The sequence below is a fragment of the Microtus ochrogaster genome, chromosome 5, assembly GCF_000317375.1.
Source record: "Microtus ochrogaster isolate Prairie Vole_2 chromosome 5, MicOch1.0, whole genome shotgun sequence".
NCBI lineage: Eukaryota > Metazoa > Chordata > Mammalia > Rodentia > Cricetidae > Microtus > Microtus ochrogaster.
Genome location: NC_022012.1, coordinates 88,653,150 through 88,669,954, shown reverse-complemented (window position 1 = coordinate 88,669,954; position 16,805 = coordinate 88,653,150). Strand labels below are relative to the sequence as shown.

Sequence of the window (16,805 nt, the reverse complement as noted above, 5' to 3'; positions counted from 1 at the left end):
TATGTAGCAGTTCCCTGTGGGTCCCCCTCTGAGAATGGGTAGTGTGGTGAAAAGCCAGGTCCGAACTTTCCTTTCTTCTCTTCTGCTCTCCATTGTACTGATAGAGACAGATTAGAACCTTGATGGGCTGAGAAAGAAATCAGAGAAACATCACCCTTCACAATAACCACAAATATGGTAATCCACCATATAAACAATCTGAACAATAAAAACCACATGATCATCTCATTAGATGCTGAAAAAGCAACACCCGTTCATGATAAAGGTCTTGGAGAGAGCAAGGATACAAGGAACATACCTAAACATAATAAAGGTAATATACAGCAAGCCAACAACCAACATCAAACTAAATGGAGAAAAACTCCCAGTGATTCCACTGAAATCAGGAACAAGACAAGGTTGTCCACTCTCTCCAAATCTATTCAATATAGCTCTTGAGGTCCTAGCTAGAGCAATAAGACACCAAAAGGAGATCAAGGGGATACAAATCAGAAAAGAAGTTAAACTCTTACTGTTTGCTGATGATATGATATTTTTACATAAGCGATCCCAAAAATTCTACCAAGAAACGTCTACAACTCATAAACACTTTCAGTAATGTAGCAGGATACAAAATCAGTAGCCCTCCTGTACACAGATGATAAAAGGGCTGGGAAAGAAATCAGAGAAACAACACCCTTCACAATAGCCACAAATAGCATAAAATATCTCAGAGTAACTCTAACCAAACAAGTGGAAGACTTGTATGACAAGAACTTTAAATCTTTGAAGAAAGAAATCGAAGAAGACACCAGAAAAAGGAAGGATATATCATATGCTCTTGGGTAGGGAGAATTGACATAGTAAAAATGTCAATCTTACCAAAAACAATCTACAGATTCAATGCAATGCCCATCAAAATTCCAGCAAAATTCTTTCACAGACCTCAAAAGACCAGTACTCAACTTCATATGGAAAAACAAAACACCCAGGATAGCCAAAACAATCCTGAACAATAAAAGAACATCTGGAGGCATCACAATCCCTGACTTCAAACTCTACTACAGAGCTACAGTATTGAAAACAGCTTGGTATTGGTATAAAACCAGACAGGAGGCCCATGGGAACTGAATCAAAGACCTAGATATTAATCCACACACCTGATTTTTGACAAGGAAGCAAAAAATATCAAATGGAAAAAAGAAAGCATATTTAACAAATGGTGCTGGTATAACTGGATTTCAACATGTAGAATAATGAAAATAGATCCGTATCTATCACCATCCACAAAACTCAAGTCCATAGGGATCAAAGACCTCAACGTAAAGTCAACCACACTGAACCTCATAGAAAAGAAAGTGGGAAGTACACTTGTACGCATTGGTACAGAGACCACTTCCGAAATATAACCCCAGCAGCACAAACACTGAGAGAAATAATTAATAAACAGGACCTTCTGAAACTGTAAAGCTTCTGTAAAGAAAAGGACATGGTCAACAAGACAAAACAGCAGCCTACAGCATGGGAAAAGATCTTCACCAACCCCATCAGTCCAGAACCTTCTCTGAACCCCTCCTCTCTCAGATGTTTTGATCTTTTCTGTCTCTCTGAGTTTGGTGTTTCCACACTGACCCTCCCTTCTGCTGGGTCTCATCCATGTTTCTTTCTTCTGAAACTCAAGCCTTTATAGTCTGAATCCACGTTCACAGCCCGTTGTGGGCTCTATCATTTGTGGCTGCTGCTTCTTAGGTATTATTAAGTATTGTCCTGTTTTATAACTAGGAAGACAAACTGTCCATGTTTGTGTCTTGAGTTAAGAATGAATTCAGGGGACTAAGAGATGGATCACAGGGTAAAACACTTTCTGTGCAAGCCTGATGACCTGAGTCTGATGATCTCATTTCAATCCCCGGAACATAAATAAAAAGTTGGGACCATGTACAAAGCCAGATGCAGTATTGTGCTTCTGCAAACCCAGCACTTCTACAGAGACATGGAAGTGGAGATGAAAGAAAAAGCTCAAAGCCCGTGGGCAGCTAGCCGGGAGTATTCAGTATTAGAGCAGACTCAAGAAGAAAGACCCTTGCTCAATAAGATGAAAGCTGGGAACCAACTCCTGACATTAGTCTTCTGACCTACACACACTTGCACATACTCACATACAGAATCCCACACATCCTCACATACACACACATATACACAGGTAGGCAATACATATTCATCATTCAAACACAGTCACGTGCACACTCACTCATGCTCACACATGCACACAGTCACTCACACACACTCACATACATACACACAGCACAAGCAGGCACACATACACATATTTACACAATTATACATATATAAAAATGGCTGTCCTACTAGTGGGTTGTTATTACGGAGTTACCAAAGAAGGCAATAAACCAAAGATAAGCAAAACTCTTAAAAATAATCTAGTGGAAGAAGGCAAAGAATAAGATTATTTTGCTACAATCTTCGTATTTCTTCAATTCCAGGCAGGCATATAAAACGCCTTTCTTCTTGTAAATAACACTATATTATATAGTCTAATCTATTCCATTGTGTGAGTATGTGTGTGTGTATGAGTGAGTGTGTGTATATGAGTAACTGTGTGCAGCTTCCTGTGTTTGTACATTTGAGTGTGTGCATGTATGTACGCATGCACACATTAAGTGCAGTGCCCTCTGAGTCTGGAAGAGAAGGTTGATGCTCAGGAGCTGGAGTTGCAGGGTTGTGATCCTCTAGAAGTGGTGCAGGAAACTCAGCTCAGGACCTCTGCAGGAACAACAAACATTCTTAACTGCTCAGACATTTCTTCAGCCAGTCTTCACTTTTATATATATACAAAATATTAAAGAATAGCACACAAAAGGTGGAATTTATTCTCGGGAAGATTCATGGTGTTTTAGGAAATAAGTGAGGAGGGTGAATTTAAGTTTTACCATTTACCTGATTACATATTTACTTTTTCAAAGATGAAAATTGACTTGGTTGGCTCCTACAGGAGAGGCACTTGTATTCTGAGGAGAGACTGAGAACTCTGTGATGCTCCAGACTGAGCTGTTCTCTTGCTGAGGCTCCACACTGTAGTAATGATGTTTTTGATGATCCTCTGATATCTAATAACTATACACTGAGTATAATATTGTCCTGGTCTCTAGTGTCCTCATTGCTGGGACCAAATTCCTACAAAGAAGCCGCTTGAGGGGTATGATTCTGTTTGGCTCATGGTTTGAGGGGACAGTCCATTATGATAGGAAAGGCATGGCAGTGAGAGAGAGGTAGGTGATCAGCTCAGCTGTTGGCTATGGTGGCAGGAGATTGCCGGTGCCTGGTTACATCTGGTCATACCAGGAAGCAAGGAACAGCCTGGAAGTAGAAATAGACTATTTCCTGAAACCACTTTCTAGATTCGGAATCCACCTCTCAGAACACGACCATCAGCTGGAAGAATGAAGGTTTACCTCCATAGGTCTGGCACGGCATGCAAATTGCAAGTTCAAACCACACCAGTAGCTAAAACTGTGAGCGGCAAAGTAGTCTGGACATGACAGGGCTGTTATGTTCTTGACCTCACAACAGCTGTGGGTGCCGGCACAAAACCATGGGATCTGGTGCACAGGATCAAGCCTTGTCTAGCATGGACAAGGAGGGGCTAACGAGGCCCCATCCCTAGCTGAGGATTGCTGGAGGAGGGTGTGGTTTCCTTCAAAGGCATAGTCCCTGATGGGCTGCCCACGTACCACTGAATGGCCCTATGTACAGGCACATACCAGCAACTTCTCAATATGCTGTAAAAATAAAAACAGTGAAGAGTATGAAGAAGAGATGGGGAGTTGCAAAAGGGTTGGGAAAAGTTGGAACATAAGAGTTGAGGGATGGGTATGATCTCAGATGTATTACCAATTAGTAAAATAATCAAATGAGCAGAGTCCCATAACTGCCCTTTTAAATACTGTGCTGTGAAACTAGAATGGAGACTTTGTTTAGCTTATGTGTTAATCAGTGTAACTCTGCCAGAGTAAGACTTGCTGTTGGCATGTAGTGACTGGGAAGTGCCATTTCCGTCTGTCTGAATCCAGCCAAGTTGCCAACTGAAATCAGTCGAATATCAGTTTTACATAAGAGTTGGAAGTTAGTGTCAAAGTTATGACCCAAAAAGAAAACCTGAATAACTTCATTTTTACCATAGACCAGCTTTGGCAAAATAAAAATGTCTGTTTCTCTCTACTCTTGCAGCTGGATTCCACTGGAATTTGCTATTACCATCACCCATAGGTTTCTCTCACCTAGAAGCCCGTTATGAAATCCCATCACTTTCTCACATGAGTGTGGTAGATGAGAAATAAGCCTTCCCACATTCCAGAGCACATCTTTCCCGTGCCGCCTCCCCCACAATACGCTGCATAAAGCCTCGCAGGGGATTTTATTGGAGCCCAATGTGTTCTTGTGGGAGGTGAGAAACGGAATGTCTCCTGTGGCATTCTTTGCCAGCTGGTTAGGCATTTGATATTAAGTGATACGGAAGCCTATCTTATTTCTCTAAGAAAGAAACGAATGAAAAAGCTATGTTGGTATTCCAGTAAAAATGACCGAGAACTTATTAATCTCAGGCTGTTGTATTACCCCGTGGATCGTATGCATGGTTCCAGCTCTAACAATATTGCCTGTGGACATGAAACACTAGCTCTTACTGTTTATTTTGGTGGGCAAATAGGATTTTGTATGTTTTCTTTATGGTAAAAACATTCCACCCTGAGGTTATTGATATGTCCATGTTATTTTTATTGTGAGTGAAATGAGATTTACTGTATTACTGCTGGCTGAGAATCCCCTGGAGGTGGTCTTTCCTTAGGCAAACTGATACTCCATTAGTGACCCCACACCCTCATTTTCCTGGGCTTAGGAAGCATGCTTGCCTTTCCTGCCTTTCAGGCAGAAACCTCAGGAACTCTTTGCATTTCTTAAGAGTTCACATGAAGCAGGGGCTGGGGAGATGGCTCAGTGGGCAAAGCGCCTGCAGCACAGGAGTGATGTTCTCAGTTTGGGTCCCCACCACCCATGTAAACCGGATGCTTTAGTGTGAGTGTGTAATCTCACACTCCTACAGGAAGATGGGAAGTGGAGACAAGAGAATTCCTGAGGTTCAGGGATGGGCTAGCCTGGTGTAGACAGCAGCGAAATGAGAGACCTTGTCTCAAAAGCAAAGTGGGAAGTGAGGACCCACATCTGTGGCTGTCCTCTGACCTCCACTCGCAAGTCAAGTACCTGAGTGCGTGCCGTACACGAAGATAGACAGACTTTTTATGGGCAGCTTGGAGTGCTATGTGTTAGTTTGCTCTTAGCCCATCATCATTTGATGTTTAGTTCCTGTGAAGCCTCATCCATATGCCCACCCCATGCAAGGTTCTTAATGTCAGCACTATTAGCATGTCAATCCAGATAAGTTGTGGGTAGATTTTTTTTTCCCCTCTGCATTGCAGAATGATCTGTAGGATCCCAGAACTTTCTGGATGTCAGTAGCATCCGATTGTTTCCAGACTTTGTCAAAGGAAGGAAGAACTGCCTCAAGCTTAGAACTGTCCAGTTAAATATATAAAAAAGGCTTTCATTCAATACAAATCATATATGTGTGTGTACACATATATGTATATGTGTGTATATGCCTGCATATATGCAAGCATGTATGTAGGGCTGTGGAGTGAGGATGGCTCAGTGGCCGAGAGCCCTATATGCTCTTCTAGAGGACCTAAATTCAGGTCCCCAGCACCTACATGCCTGGTCATAACCATCTGTAACTCCAGTTACAAGGGATCTGGCACCCTCTTCTGGCTTCTCAGTCTCTGCACACTTGTGGCAAACACACATTGATGTAGATAGACAATCATACACATGAAATAAACAATAAATCTGAAAATCGCTAAATATTAAAAAACTCTTAAGAGAATAAACTATTTTTGGTTGAACCATTTGCCTGGTCATGCATTCTCATGGTCTTGTGACTTCTTTCACCAGTCATGACACATGCATTATCAGATAAAAACCACTAAGGCACATGCATGGAGCGCCTCTTACTTTGTTACAGTGACTACAAGTTAGGTTGATTTTCTATTAGCTGCTCCCCATTATATAACAGCTCCACTTGAAGAATTTATTTGGATTTGGCTAAATATATATCTAGGTAAAAGGAAATGGCTTTGTTTCTGTGTTTTGTATATACATGTGTGTGCAGGTGCAAGTGTGTTTGGAATTGCATATGCATGTGTGCTTGTACTCACATGCATGCATGTGTGAGTGTATGTATATGATATCACTATGTGGTATGATGTATTGTGTGCATATGTGTATGTGTGTATATGATGCATGTGTGTGCTTTTACTCACATGCATGCATGTGTGAGTATATATAGGATATGTTTCTATGTGGTATGATATATGCATGTGCATGTGTGTATGTATTTATAATATATGTGTGTGTATGTATTCATGTTTAGCCTAGATTTTAACCTCAGATGTCAATCTCCAGGAGACACTTAGCATAACTTTTGAGACAGGGTTTCTCACTTTCCAGAATCTCACCAAAATTAGAGTAGGTTGTCTGTTGAGTGAGGTTTAGCCACCCTCTTCTCTCCACTTCCCCAGTGCTGGGGTTACAAGGGCATGCTACCACAACTGGCTCTCCTTAAGTGCATTCTAGGCAACAAACCCAAGTCTCCTGTCTACCCTTTGCTGAGCTATCTCCTCAGGCAGACAGTGTTTGAAAAGCATGGTGTGGACATGTGTCAGGGTCCCAAACACACTGTGGTCCTTCATTTAGAGTCAGTGTTTCTCCCTTGGGTGCAGCCCTCCTAAGCCCCAGCTACCATACTAGCCTCTGCTGGAATGCCCCAACCTGGGGGTTTCAGAAGATTCTTCTGGCTCCTCATTGGATTTGAAAAACAGAGCAAAAACATCAGGATCACAGATTTAGGAGATTCAGTGCCCTGTCCACCCTTCCCAGCGTGCTGTCGGTTCTGAGTGACTCCAACTTGAATGGCAGTGTCAGAACACGCTGCGCAGTGTGAAATGTCACTTATGTTTGATGGAAGGGATTAGAGAAGATAGAAAGAAAACACATGAAAATTGCCCACACGGGTTCCTCTTGTGAGTGTCCATTTACTTGCTTGGTTTCTTTGTATTTCTGTTTCTGCGTTCCCCACAGGATTTCTTTGCGAATGCTGTCAATCCAACTTTTATTGCTTTCATTTTTAATACGCCGATTGGAACATTTTACAAAATAGACCGTTCTTACTAAAATTTATCACGTTTTATCTGTCAGTTTAGGAGCTTGTGCCAAAGGTTACATCATTGTATGGGACACGGGACAGATACTTTGTTGAGTGGCCCTGGGTACTTGGCTTGTCCTTAGCAGCCTAGGCAAAGTCTCTCTGAGACAAAATTTGTCAAAGACCTAAAAGGGATTATTAAACACTAACTGCATTTTTCACAGAAAGGGGTTGCTATATCTATTTATGAATGCCCTTCATTCTTCAAAAGCTGACAGTACTTAATTTCCCTTGATCATTTACCAAGATGTGGTGTGGGATTTCCCCTCTCTGGACTCTCATTTCTGGCTTTCTGTCTACTTCACGGACCCGTCTTCCATGGTCTGAATTCTAGCCTTGACTTTGCGTTCATTCAGTCAGTCAATAAACAGTCACTACGATACTCCAGTTCCTCAGACTCCCTCCTAGGCAGCAAGGCCATGTTTACCTGAATCCACATTGAACTAACGTTTTAAGGAGAGATATAACCATCTGTGTAGATAAATTTCACACTATACTGCTCAGTGGAATTGGGAACAACAGGATCATAGGGAGGAGAAAGTTCCAGAATCTCAGAAAATTAAAAAATATGCTGTATTTTCCAACTGGGGCTTCCATATGGAAGTCATTGTCTAAACTGCAATTGATCTCCTCACAAATGCCAAAGACTTGAAGTTCAAAATCAAGGACATAATTTGCTTTCTGTGAAGATGCCCCCTTCCTGTCTCTCTGGGTGCTTCCATCCTATCTGCTAGGTGATTCTTCCTCCTGTGTGGGGGTGGGGTGGAAGAATGGGCTCTTAGGTATGTGTTTTTAATTGAAATTACAAATTCTATCTAGCCAAGGACCCACCCTTGTTGTTCTGTTTTACTTTAATTGCTTCTTTGGAGGCCCATCTTCTAATACAGCCCCTCCAGAAGTCAAGATTCCAGTGTATGAACCGCAGAGGTGGGAGACACATTCAATTCATAGCCGAGATATTTTATGAGAAACTTCTCACAGCTTCAGTTATAGAGCAAAGGAAAATAATAAAGGAGAGGGATTTTTAAAAAATGGGGCCAGAGATGGCAGTTGCTTCGTTAGCAATAAGTGCCTAAAGCCATGACAGTTGAGAGGGCAAAGGGTGGGGCCCCAGAAGCTGGAAGCCATCTGTGGAGATAGATTTCACATTGTACTGCTTAGGGGATTGGGAAGAATAGGATCACGGGGGCGGGGGGTGGGGGTGAAAGTTCCGGAATCTCCAGTATGGGAGCAGAGAGGTTGGCAGTAGCCTGGTCGTCAAGCCAGTGACTGAATTCTGCTCCCTTGAAGGCTGGTCGGCGGATGAGCGCCAAGGTGAGGCACACTGTGAGGGACCAGGTAAAGGAGAATTTATTGTGTGATGTTCTGGAGTCCCGTCTGTCGTGGGCACACATAGTAAAGGCTCAGGAAACATGTTAAAGAGGAAAATAGAGGCCCGAGAGATGGCACTGTGGCTAAGAACACAAACTGCTCTTTCACAGGACCCCGGGTTTGGGTCCCAGCACCTAGGTCACATGGCTGAAAACCGCCTGCAACTCCAGCTGCAGAGCTTCCTATGGCCTCTTCTGGCTTCTGTGAGCACCTGCACTTGGACAGTGCACAGACAGATGAACAGACAAACACACATACACAGAAATCAAAATAAAAAGGACAAAGACAATTGTCTTATATGAAGCAATCTACTTCATAAAAGACAGTTTAGAAGCCAGGCAGAGGAAGGCCAGTCTCTGTGAGTTCAAAGTCAGTCTGTTGTTCATTGTGAGATGCTGTCTCAAAAACAGTGTTTCCTGCATGGCATGATGGTATATACCTTTAACCCCAGTATTCTGTCAGCTGAAACAGGAAGATCAGGAGTTCAAGACCAGCTTCAGTTACTTAATAAGTTAATGGCCAGCTTTAGGTGACATGAGACCCCTTTCCAAAAGCAATCCTCCCTCCAAAGCAAGGACAATTTGGTAGAATTTTGAGTATATATAGTTTAATAGCATGTTTTCTCATTGGGGTATAACTCTATGATTGTGTCAAGCGCACACCGTTTGAAACCACAGAAACCAGGGTATTGAGGAGCTGCACCTCCTCCTAAGTCCCCTCCCTGTCCTCTGGAATCAGCTCCTTCTGTCAGAACTAGACTATACCAACTGCTGACCTAGCCCTGCCTCTATGATTCTGCCTTACCCACATTGTGATATAAACAGGATGGTGCGCTTTGCAGTGTTTCGCATCTTTAATGTAACTTAACTCCCTTGAGCCCCACTGCTTTGATGTTCCCCCTGGTTACAGCCATCCCTCCTCGTTCACAAATTTCACATTCATGGATTCCACCAACTACAATAAAAAGTATTTGAAAAGGTTGTGCATGTCCATACACATATCTTGTTCTTGCCTCTACCCTCCGGACAATGTGCTCTAATACTTATAGGACTGGTGCTTTGTCTTAGATATTTTAAGTAATCTAGAGCATAGGGTTTTCACGTGGCAAAGGTGAATCTTGGTTTTTCTGTATCCTCCAAGTGTATCAGGAAATGCTTCCTTTTAGGGAAACTCATGTGACTCTGTCTTCAAAGTGCCAGAGAACCTGAAGGGTTAATTAAGGCTTCGTCCTGCTAACCAGAGAATGAGCATCGTGATTGATTAACTTTTGTTATGCATTTAGCAAAGGAAACAGCCACTGCTTTATCCCTGATTTTTCCCAATCAATAGGAACAGAAGTGCAATCATGTGACCTCGGTTTCTGTGGATGGCGGCTTTGGCCTTTCACATACATGGAGCTATGTGGGAGGAAATAGGGCTTAAAATCCTACTGAACACTTAGACACCAGGTGGATGTGGATGCTAAGACCTAGCCCACCAGTTAAGTATCCCAATGGTTTCTGTGTCCAGGAATTTCTCTGATTTCTCTGTCGTCACTCTCTAGCAGGTTATTCCTTGGATTCATTAGTTCCTTCCTATTTTCACCCAGTATCATGTCACAGTTGTTTATTGAGGCTTCTAGAAGGTCAGGAAAATGAATTGTTCATCATACTTTCCTGGAGCATGTCCCATGATCCTGTTATCTATACTACTTCCTTGATGGAATCCAGAAAGTTCTTCTTTCAATCCAGAAGCAAGTCATCCTTCATCCTCTTCTCTTTCCACGGAGAAAATATTCTCTGCAGGAAGTACGGACCCTAGCACAACATATCTCGAACCTTCTAGGAGTGAAATCTTATTTCCTGAACAGATGCAATTGTTGTGGTCAGTCACCAGCCACCCTTACAAAGCCTGGCACCTTCTCTATCCACTACTCTTTCAGAGGACTCTTGGACACCACCACCTTGTGTAAGGCTTGATGCTTCTCTCTGCCTTTTAGTTATCAAGACAGCTGTGTTCGCAGTTGATTTTATAGGATGATTGAAATTGTCCCTGTGTTTAGCTGATTTGAGGAACCAGATATTGTAAACCTTCTGGAAGAAGAGTGGGGGCTCTCCTTCCCTGGCGTACTCAGAAGAGCTGGACTATAGGCGAGACATGCAGCGGCTTCCTTCATGAATTCTTTTTTGTTGTTTTCTGTTCGCAGATTTTATTCTTCACCGTACAGTCTCGCAACCAACCGCATGATCCCACAGACATCCATCACGCCATTCATTGCTGCCTCCCCCGTCTCCACATACCAGGTACGTCTGTTCACCTGCACCTCATGCGAGATGGTCCTATGCAGTCATGTGCTCCCGAGAGCCCAAAAGTGCACGGTAGAATTAAAAGAAAAATGTGTGAGCCACATAGTAGTCATCCCTTAATACGATAATGTTCATGTGATTAGTGTAGGCTTCCTGGCTTCCCGGGGTTAATTTGCATCTGTTCACTGAATAATCAAATCTCACATGCTTCCTGCTCTTCCTGCCTATGTCAGTGCAGCTCCTTCCATGCTGGGAAATGATGCTGCCTGTCGTCTGCTGTTTTCATTGCTCACATTCCTCACTGGGTCTTCTTTAACAGCACCTTTGTAGGGATCCCTACTCCAGGGTGGCGTGCCATTGCCATCTCTCTCTCCTTTTGGTCACAGTTGCCCTGTTAGATGGGACATCCCAATAGGGAAGATCATCCAAGTTGTAAAACATGTTTCTTCTTCCTGCTCTTTGCCCCATTTCTTATTCCTAGAAAAATGAGACTTTGGGGGTCCCGTGTATGGAAATTTGGGGGCACCTGAGATTTACTGTGTGTCCTACACTAAGCGTTCTAGCCAGTAGTTCCAAGTCCGGAGGTGAATTGACATAGTCACAGGCCTGCCGCAAACCCACTTCTTACCTTGTCCATGGGAACTAGCTGCCAGCTGTGCCCGGCACTCTACTCTGTACCTGCTGCTGCTCATCGCTCCTCTTCCAGCTCTCATGAGAACACGCCTGTAAACGCTGAATAGGACAGATGTGAATGGGAAAGATTGAGAACACACAAGTGTGCGGACCTGGGATTTCTTTGTAGCAGGCAGAATGTGTGTGGGTGGGAGTTTCAGAGTGAGCAGGAGGCTAATGTCTCCCGTTGCTACTAATCCCATGTCCTTTCCCTGGCTCGGTCGCCCCATACATTTTCCAGGATGTCCCATCTGTCAGAGCACCAGCTTGAAGTTGATATGCTCCTCCCCTTAACCACGGGGCTCCCTAGAAGCACACCTTTCCTTTTCCCCACCCAGACTCTTGCAACGAGATCCCCACGCCAACTGGGTAGAGCTTGTTTAAATTGGATGAGATATTTCCAGAGTGGCTGACCTCTTAATTGCTGTCTCTTGGGACTCATGAGGTTGTGTGCAGGTGTGTTTTATTCAGTTTTGTTCTTCCTTTAGATGTGCGTGCATGTGTGTGTGTGTGTGTGTGTGTGTGTGTGTGTGTGTGTCGGTGTCTGCACGCACACACGTGCATGAGTGTATGTTTTCTTTTTTCTGATCTTGGCCTCTGCTGGAGCCAAGACCACCCACTGAGCCACAGCATGGAATACTTAGGTGACATGAATAAAATAGCCACAGGAAAGTGATTACATTGTCCCAAACGGCAGATCACGGCTTTTTTTCTGCATTAATTCTTACTTTGCGCCACTTAAAAAAAAAAAAAGAAATTCTCATTCAGGTGACACACACGACACCTTTTTGAAGAGCTGGTGCCGGTCATACACATTTTTCTCCACAGTACCAGTTATCATGAGAGAATACTAGCACACATGTGTTTAAGTTGACTCAACCTGAAATATCCCGCTGCACTTCCTGTTTTATTTCTTTCTGACACTCCCTTTGCTACTTGGCTCGTTCTAAGATGGGGTCGTCTGAGTGTGTGGAGCTGTGGTTTTAAGGGAAGGAATAGAGGCCTTAAGAGTCAAACTCTGATTCTCAGTGTCTCCCTGGATGTCCCTGGGACCTGACCTTCACAAAGTCTCTGGGGCTTTTTATGACTTTAGCCTTCAACAAAATAAGGTTTCGGGGTTCAACTATGAGGGCTGGGGAAGTGGCTCAGTCAGCAAAATGCTTATGATCCCCAAAACCCACAGAAAAAGAAGATATAATGATACAAATTTGTAATTTCAACTAAGGAGGCAGAGAAGCAGATTTTGGGGCTCACTGGAAAGTCAGCCCACTTGACAAGTTCCAAGCTAGTGAGAGAACCCGGCTCAAAAATACGAGGTAAATTTTACCTTATGAATGACACATGAGGTTGTCCTTAGGCTCTATACAAATGTATGCACACACGCGCACACACACACACACACACACACACACACACACACACACACAGCGTGGCCTGTGTGGGCATTGCATCTAGCCACCTAGATGGGGAATTGCTAAATTAATCAGGGCCGAGATTTCCCGTCTCCACTCCCTATGACAGTGCAATGCCACCGAACGCAAGAACGAGGTTTCCTCTGTGATTGCCTTGTCCTAATGAATGCTGTTTGATGCATAGGTCCAGAGCTCTTCATGGACGCCTCATCTGCCATACATTATGCAACCAACAGTAAGTGTTCTCAGTCACCTGAGGCTCAATATTTCTATTATCCAAGTGCAAGCTTTTGTGATGCATAGTGGCTTCGGGGTGGAGCTTTGGTCATATACTAGAACTCTTTCAGACAGGCACTTTCCAGAAGCTGAGTGGCCACCAGAGAAGGCACAGAAGCACATGCCGCCGGCAGTTAGAGATAGGGGTGGAGACGGAGGCAGAAACAGAAATTTGCATGAAAGACGACACCTGCTTCAGAGAGAAACTCAGAATTCTTGCCAATTAAGCCTGAAATATGAAGAATAGCTTTTGGGGTCCCCATCATTTTGTTATGTTCCCCTTAATCTCAGTGCACTGTGATAGACTCTGGAGACATTTGGGGCCATCATGGCTAAGTACAGACTCAATGAAATGCATTTGTAATTCCTACTAAGAAAAGATAATACCTGGACAGCAAAGTGGGTAGATTTTTAATGTTAATGTCTATTTGCCGTTCTATACTTTCCTGGGGAAGAAACGCCTTTCAGAACGTTCCACGTACTTTCTATTTGCTGAATTAGTGGCTCAGTCCTCAGTCCCCAGTGAGAAGTATTACAGGAGAGCCTGGAAAGCAGCAAAAGAGCCCTCTGATCTTGGTTTGGTTTCGCAGTTTTTATAGCTCTATAGGAAAGGAAGGAAAGAGGAAGACAGATGGATAGAATGAGAGAGAGAGAGAGAGAGAGAGAGAGACAGAGAGACAGAGAGACAGAGAGACAGAGAGAATTTCAGTAGCATCACACTCGTTCAAGTATGAGAGAGGGGTCAGCACCTAGGCAGGGAGTTGTGTTGCTTGGGTTTCTTTTTCTATCACTTAACAGTGTTTAGGTGGAGGTTGGGGTGCAGAAACCATAAATGACAGAATATAAAGTCTGACTACCATAAACATTCTCATTATAGAATTTTAACCTTTTAGATACCTCATTTGCATAAAGCCACCATAGCAAAGACCAGGGGATTAAAAGTACACACACACACACACACACACACACACACACACAATACATGTGCAAATTTACTGGACTCAGAGGTCAGAGACTATGTTTTACAGATTTGCAAGCCGTCAATTCATCTTTTTAAAAAGTAACTTTTCATATTGCCTCTAGCATTTCAATAACTATCTTTTATTTACATACTTCAACGTATATATAACTTACCACCACAGAAGTGGAGTCTATATTTTGCAAATCCCTCTATTTTCTCTTATTTATACATTTTGGGGGCTTCCTGAGTTCATCTCGCCTGTGTTCTATAAATTATAACAATATGTCTAATACAGAACAAAAATCCAGGCTCTCTCCAAGCCATGAGGTAGAATTCAGCATGTTCTGTCAAAGCAATATATAGCCTAACACAGACCAAGTCATCTGAGGGAAGCTCAGGAGGCCTGACAAGCTTTGGAAAGGAGACTGTCCAAAAGGAACCAATAACCTTCTAAAAAATAACAGTGTGCTCACCTACAGAGTACTAATGTTCATCTTCTCTCCCTCTGAGAGAAGCACCGTCACCTTGTGACTAAAAGGAATGTACATCTGGAAAACACCAAACATTTTTCCAGATGTCATGGATGAATCCCCAGTTCTTCTTGAACTTCTAAAACAGGGATATAGGGACGGAGGGGAACAGAGACAGACAGATAGACGGGGGCGGGGTGGGAAGTTGCTTAGATCTTAATTTCAGCTGGAACTAGGGACTGTAGCTAAAGCATTCTGATTCCTCTACCTCAAAGCATCTTCAGCTCTGGCTGCATGTGTGTTTAGAGCCTATCTTTTTCCCTCAAATAGTAGGGGTGTGTGTGTGTGTGTGTGTGTGTGTGTGTGTGTGTGTGTATGCGCGCGCGCACGCGTGTTTTAATGCATCTCTTTGGATTTTATCTGGTCAATGATACCACATCATTTTCCATGATTGAGCTATGTATCATGGTTGGGCTTGGCCTCTAAGGCTAACATGTGAGGTCTATGGCTCCAGTGGTTTCCTGGACAAAGGATTGTCTGGGCCACCCACCACTTTGTTTTCTGAAAATGAGCTAAACAGTGCCATGGCAACACAGGGTTTTGTAGCATCAGCTGCACCCCCAACAGGCTCGCTGGTTGTCTATACTGTTTAAGGAACTTTACCAGCTGGTCTGAGGTCTTCATCAAGGCAACAGTAAAACTGCTCTTCCTCTCTCCCTACCTCCCTCCTCCTCCTCTCTCCCACTCTCTCTTTCTGATACTAATATGTAAATATATTTCAGCTATTTGAGGCCAAGAAACAGACTAACTGGGGCTGGCAAGACAGAACAAGTTGCTGACTGATTGTGTTGATTCTTGACTGGGATTACTGAGCTGGGAAATTGTTCTAGCTCATAGGAAACTGAGCAACAGATTCAATTTTTCTTGTCCTCACAAGAACATAGCAATCTCTAAATAATTATGGATTTTGTTCATTAAATGAGATGTAGTACCAATGCTCTGAAATATGTCTTGGCGGGCTGGAGAGATGGCTCAGAGGTTAAGAGCACTGGCTGCTCTTCCAGAGGTCCTGAGTTCAATTCCCAGCAACCACATGGTGGCTCTCAGCCATCTATAATGAGATCTGGTGCCCTCTTCTGGCCTGCAAGCATACATAGAAGGAATGTTGTATAAATAATAAATAAATAAATCTTAAAAAAAAAAGAAATATGTCTTGGCAAATTATCAACAAGTTGAAATAAATAGATTATCTAATTATATTTTAAATAATATCATTTGTAGAAAATGGATGTTTGTATAGAAATAAACCTAAGGATAATTGAGTCAACCTTTTTCTAACACATTTGGGGAGTACTTAAATTCCTTGCCAGTAAGTTCAGTGCAAATACCTTTAGCCATAAACATGAAATTATTGATATCATTAATTAATATGTTTCCCAATTAAACAGTTTAACATCTAATTCTTAAAGATAATAGCTATTAAGCCATGAGAGCAATCCAATAAGCAGCACCCCTCCATGGCCTGTCCTGACTTCCTTCAATGATGGACAGTGATATGGAACTATAAGCAAGATAAAAATTAAGCCTTGTCCTCTCCCCTTCCCAAAATAGATAATAGCTATTAAGTCTATCTTTTATCACTAAATGAAGCTTGATTGACAGGTATTTTCATATTGTCAGTATCTACATCTCAAATATCTAATTCCAATTATTTTCAGTACCCCCCCCCCGTCCTGCTTAGCTTTCAATGTCAATTTGAAACATCCTGGAATCAGCTGAAAAGAGTACCAAATGTCTGTATTAGATTGGTATATGGGCATGTATGTTGTTTCTTTGCAGCCATGATACATAAACCACAGAACTAGACAAACCCACGTAGGAGTTTATTAGGGAAGGGCAGGGATGAGGGGAAGGAAATGTGGCCAAACAGCAGTCCCCGAGGTGCTGGCCAGGCTGTCAGTGGCCGTCCCGTTGCTGTGATGTCAGTGGCCGTCCAGCAGCTGTACTGTCATCAGTGTCTGTTCCATTGTTGTGTGTCAGTGGCCGTCC

At 43.0% G+C, this 16,805-nt stretch overlaps 1 protein-coding gene across 14 annotated transcripts in view; it reads left to right on the top strand.

Moving 5' to 3' along the window:
• The window catches only part of Rbms3 (RNA binding motif single stranded interacting protein 3), a 1,318,100-nt gene that overhangs the window by 1,201,687 nt on the left and 99,608 nt on the right, over positions 1 to 16,805 (top strand). For 11 of the 14 annotated variants that reach the window (XM_026779049.1, XM_026779048.1, XM_026779046.1 and 8 more), the window contains 2 exons: positions 10,866 to 10,962; positions 13,234 to 13,284. In XM_026779049.1, coding sequence (XP_026634850.1) covers positions 10,866 to 10,962; positions 13,234 to 13,284 — 148 coding nt within the window. The remainder of the gene's footprint in view (positions 1 to 10,865; positions 10,963 to 13,233; positions 13,285 to 16,805) is intronic. The other 3 variants (XM_026779051.1, XM_026779057.1, XM_005348062.3) reach the window with 1 other exon arrangement.